Source organism: Montipora foliosa, chromosome 7, assembly GCF_036669935.1.
Source record: "Montipora foliosa isolate CH-2021 chromosome 7, ASM3666993v2, whole genome shotgun sequence".
Lineage (NCBI taxonomy): Eukaryota > Metazoa > Cnidaria > Anthozoa > Scleractinia > Acroporidae > Montipora > Montipora foliosa.
In genome coordinates, this window is record NC_090875.1 from 30,969,610 (window position 1) to 30,974,609 (window position 5,000).

Sequence of the window (5,000 nt, forward strand, 5' to 3'; positions counted from 1 at the left end):
GTCAACTAATTCGTGATTGTTTTCTTTTGAATAATGCGCAAATGAAGAGTTCTCATTTCCCGTAAAAATTGATGACAGGTTCAGGTTTAGGAAAATTTGAAGGCATTCTCGGCCTATTGCAGATCTCAAGGTTGCTAGGCGAATGGTCTCTTCACGGTGAATGAGGCCCGTGGCGATTTCGTAATCGAACCATTGCTGCCTGAAAAACTCCCAGTTTCCAGCGACGTCTCCACAGCAATATATCGCGCTCGGCATCGGAAAATCGTGCGGTAAAACTTGGGGAATATATGCTGGCGCTAGAGGTTGAATGCTACTTGCACTGTACGACTCCACGTGGTCGCCATCTGTGATCTGATTACGTGGACTTGAACGAAAATTTTATGCGAGTAAAGCGTCAAGGTCAACTGATTCGTGATTGTTTTCCGTTGAATGTTGGGAAAATCAAGAGTTCTCGTCTCCCGTGAAAATCGCTCTCTTGTGACGACCTCATATTACTGACCGCTGTTCGCAAGTTAGTTTTTCTTCAGAACACACCTACATTTCGTAACTACTATGGGATTACAGGAAGGTGAATTCACTTACAAAGCTGTCAAGACGCACGATAACGATGAAAGGGAGGACGTGAAAAATGTCAGTAGTATTGATGTAGAAGCCTGTGAAAAAAGCAGACTAATCCTCCACAGTCGAGCTTCAACATGGCGAGCTGTTGCAAACATGACCAGTGTCTTCCTGGGAGCGGGAGCGCTGGCCTTGCCATTCGCGGTGTTCAAAGGAGGCCTCGTAACCATCCTTGGCTTTCCTTTGTTCGCTTTAGTTCATTGGTACACCGGTACAGTCATGATAGATTGCCTTTACGATAAAAATTGCGCCGAAATCACAGAACATGAAACGATCCTTGGGGATGACAAAACACAAATTGCATCGAAGATGAAATCACGAGTTCGTGACAATTACAGCGAGCTTGGTTATGTTCTTTGGCCGCGGTATGGCGGGGTGATTCTCGATGCTTTGCAAAGCCTTGATCTGTCAATTTTTGGTGTGTCGTACTTTATTTCATGTGGATCCCTCATGGCACACGCCCTTCCCAAAGCAGGGCTCACAGAAGCTATGTGGGCGTCCATTGTTGCTGCTTTGGTTTTGCCGACCACATTTCTAAAGGATCTGGCGTGCGTCGCATGGCAAAGTTTGTTGAGTATAACGTCCTTGATCACTATGGTAAGCGTGTTGATATGGTACACAGTCACCCACTACTCGACCATAAACTTAACGGATTTGCTATTCTGGGATACCGAAGGAGCCCTCGTCGCGCTTAGCTTGGTCATATACAGTTACTGCGTGTACCCAATTATGATTCCAATCGAGAAAAGCATGGCGGATCCTTCCAAATTCGGTTCAGCCTTGGGGATTTCCATGACGTTGGTCACCGTATTCAAAGTTCTGTTTTCGCTCTGTGGCTTTCTCTCCTTCTCCCATGCCACTGATGAAGTGATCGGAAACAACTTTCCTTTTGGCGCCCCTCGAATAATCGCCAGTGTTGTATACGTGATATATGTCATATTCAGCTATACACTGGTAATCTTCCCGGTTTTTCAATCTCTTGATGATTCTCGACTTGCTTCGGCAGTCACCTCTTGTATTCCCTTTTTCATTTGGTCTGCTACAGCAAGATTCCTTTTTGTGTTTTCCACCCTCTTTATGGCAGTTGTGGTTCCACACTTCGCTCTTTTGACGGCCTTTGTCGGAAGTCTCATCGTGCCATTCTTAGAGTATATGGTGCCGTGTTTAGTTCAGTTAAAGTTAAAATGGGGCGAGTTGAAACTTCTTCAGGTAGCTGCAGATGGTACAATTGTTGTAATGGGAGTGTTGGTAACTGTATTTGGTGCTTATTGCTCTGGTAAAGCGTTGATATTGAAAATGACTGGACAAAATATAAAGTGACAACGACTGTTTTCTGTTAATTAATTTCCCTTTTGGTATTTGTTTTTAAAAATGCCGATACTGCTGTTTGACATATAGACGGTTTTTTGCTTAATGTTAGGAAGACTGAAAACAATATGCAAGTTAAATGTAGATGTATTAAACACTGGCAAAGACCAGACAATGCTGCGCATGTGAAAACGTGACTTCAGTCTCCCTTATTTGTTTTTCAACGTATCAAAAGGTTATCAATAAGTAATCCGTGAATTTGCTCTTCATTATTTTTCCCGTTCAATTCAAATTCAGTTATGATAGCAGCGGCCTCGTTAGCATAGTCTAGCCTTTCTGTTTCTTTCTTTCTTTTGTTTTTGTTTTTCCGGTCCAAGCTGCCTCCTGAATGTCATTAATTTAAGCGTATTTAAAAAGTCTGGAGGCCGATGGAGACGAAATAGGCCATTTCCGAGTTCACGTCTGCCTCCTCTTCAAAGCGAGTCCAAGTGCGAAGTTTTTGTGATGGTAATTAGTTCTACTTTACATAAGAATGAAAACTAATCTTCATAACAAAAACTTTGCACTTAGACTCGCTTTGAAGAGGAGGCAGACATGAACTCGGAAATGGCCTATTTAGGTCCTCTCACCTCGTATCCAGGAGTCCTTCTCTAGCTTAGATCGCGGTGCGCGTGGTGCTGTGGGCCTGTAACAATTTGAAACCTGCGTTTTCTCCTCTGTAGACTTCAAGCAACCAAACAACAATTTGAACGCACTTTAATATGTATCGTAGAACAAGCATTCCGGTATTGGAAAAATTTAAGTGATCGAGCGGTGATTAAGCGTGGGTGGTTCACCTAAAAAGAGAAATTTTCGGTTACAAAATAAATCTAGATGAAATGATATCAGAAAAGAAATCAATACTTACAAACTATTGATTGGCTTTCTAAAGGACGAGAGTACAACCGAAAAACCCAACAAGCATAATCATTTGTTTACGAGTCACACCTACTCAAGATCCCACGCGTAGGATCATGGACAACGGAAGTAACATAACGGAAGTAACATTCTCTGCAATTAAAAGGGCCTTCGAAAATTTCACCGTCGCTTCTCACTATTGTCAAAGCAAGCCCGCATCCCTCATGCATGTCTGTTTTTACGGAAAACGTTTTTCTTGACTGGTTTTTGGCAGATCTGTCTCAACAAAGACTCGAAGTAGGCGTATATTACGAAAGGCGCTTTCATCTGCTAACGGTAGTTTGTGAAAGACAGCTTGTTACCTTCCTCTTTTTCCAGCTCTGTTTTTGTTGGTCTTTTCAAAAACCCTCTTTATTTAGGTTTGTGCCTAGGTTTTTCCCCTTCAAGTAGATCCTTCGCTGTATACCCATGAAAACAACGTTCACAGAAATGTTTACTCTCGTTATGCCTGTTTTGATCATACAGGAGAGCGATAAGCCTTTTCACATAGGGAAGTACATGTTCTCACCTTGCTGTATCAGCATCAAGTATTTTCGTGGAATAGCGCCGTCTTTTTCGCGGATATTGTGAAAAATAACATAGTCATTTTCCCAGCCAAACACATTAATTGTAAGATTTGGTTTTGTTTTTCGAGTTTATCAATTTGTGAAACAGGTGTTGGGAAGTCGATACCTGTTAAATTAAGACCATGTGCTGTTGGGTAACTGCTAGTTCTTTCTACTTTTTCTCCTTTTGCTGCTGGGAAAAGAGCAGCACGAAGAGCCCATCTGAGTCACTGGTTGTCTCTGTTTTGGATGTTCTTGATTTCTTATGTTGCAACTCTTTTGGGAGACGAAAACAGCTTCCTCCGCGAAATGGTTCGTCAGTATCGAGCCGAACATTAACAAATGTAGCCAAAATACCTTTTATCGCCCAGCCTGAACCTCTTTGCGACTATGCCTCTATTTCACCTTCACTTAATCAATGAAGCGGTTAAAGGCGTCGTTTGTCATTGCTTCTCTGTTTGTGTTAAGAATGACAGGCTCACTCTGTTAGAAGTAATGTTTCATGTATTATGTTTCATTGTTTCTAATGATTGGAAACTTAAGACTGAGAAGCCCAAATTGTGTTTTAACAGTCGCCAAGCTGGCGATCTCATTTTTAATCAAATCAGTAAATCTTGTTTTTATTTTTACGCAATTTCAGAAGATCAACTTTTTATGTATAACCTTCTGGGACCGTCATTTTCCATACACAAAACGATTCGCTAAAATTATCTCTTAGCAATTCAGAATCCATGATGCCTCTCTCAACACTTAAAGTGTCTAGAGGTCTCTTTTGTCCTTTGTTTTCTTCTTTCGGAATTGATCCACAGATTAATTCCAGCACGTCATATGAAAATCTTGAAGCATTATAGAACAAATTAAGAAAATAATTCTGGAACCGAGATTCAATCACGCATGGAAAGAACAATGGCGTTCTCCCCCAGTTATTCTCATTTGTACCTGCGCGCAGCCACGCGTCTCATTTTTATGAAAGCCCGGCTAAACAACCTCGAATTTGCATATTCACGCTCAGATGAGATTCCAACCCCACACACATTTATAACGGGAGTGTTCGGTTACATTTTGTGAGAGATTTAATTTTACTAAATAAGACTCTCAGGTATTAGACATTTCAAGAAAATTGTTCAATTCCTGTGAGTCTTATTTCGTAAAATTAAAGCTCTCGCAAAATATCTCAGAGTCCCCGTTAAACATGTGTGTTGCCCTACTCCGAGGCGGGACGACGGCCCTTTTCAAGTTTGTTGGGGCTTGACAAAAATTAGGTAAGATGAATAGCACCGTACGCAGCTGTAGAACGGAACTGATGCGTGACAAATATTTTAAAATTTGCCCAGTGGGTATACAGGCCCTTAGCTACTAAAGATTTCTTATCTCCCGCGAAAATCGCTCTCTTGTGACAACGTCAGGATTACTATCGCTGTTCCCAAGTTGGTGTTTCTTCAGAACACACCTGCATTTCGTAATTACTATGGGATTACAGGAAGGAAAATTCGCTCACAAAGGTGTCAAGCCGCACGATAACGATAAAAGGAAGGACGTGAAAAATGTTAGTAGTCATATTGATGAAGAAGA

General features: G+C 41.5%; 1 protein-coding gene and 1 pseudogene across 1 annotated transcript in view; one reads left to right on the forward strand and one right to left on the reverse strand.

Annotated features, from left to right (window-relative positions):
• The window catches only part of LOC138010664 (vesicular inhibitory amino acid transporter-like), a 2,228-nt gene extending 33 nt beyond the window's left edge, over positions 1-2,195 (forward strand). The window contains exon 1 of the mRNA XM_068857639.1: positions 1-2,195. This exon is cut by the window's left edge and continues 33 nt beyond it. Coding sequence (XP_068713740.1) covers positions 553-1,938 — 1,386 coding nt within the window. The 5' untranslated portion in view covers positions 1-552 and the 3' untranslated portion in view covers positions 1,939-2,195.
• Positions 2,196-2,768: 573 nt separating this feature from the next.
• LOC138011150 (uncharacterized) lies at positions 2,769-4,161 on the reverse strand (annotated as a pseudogene).
• Positions 4,162-5,000: the final 839 nt, after the last annotated feature.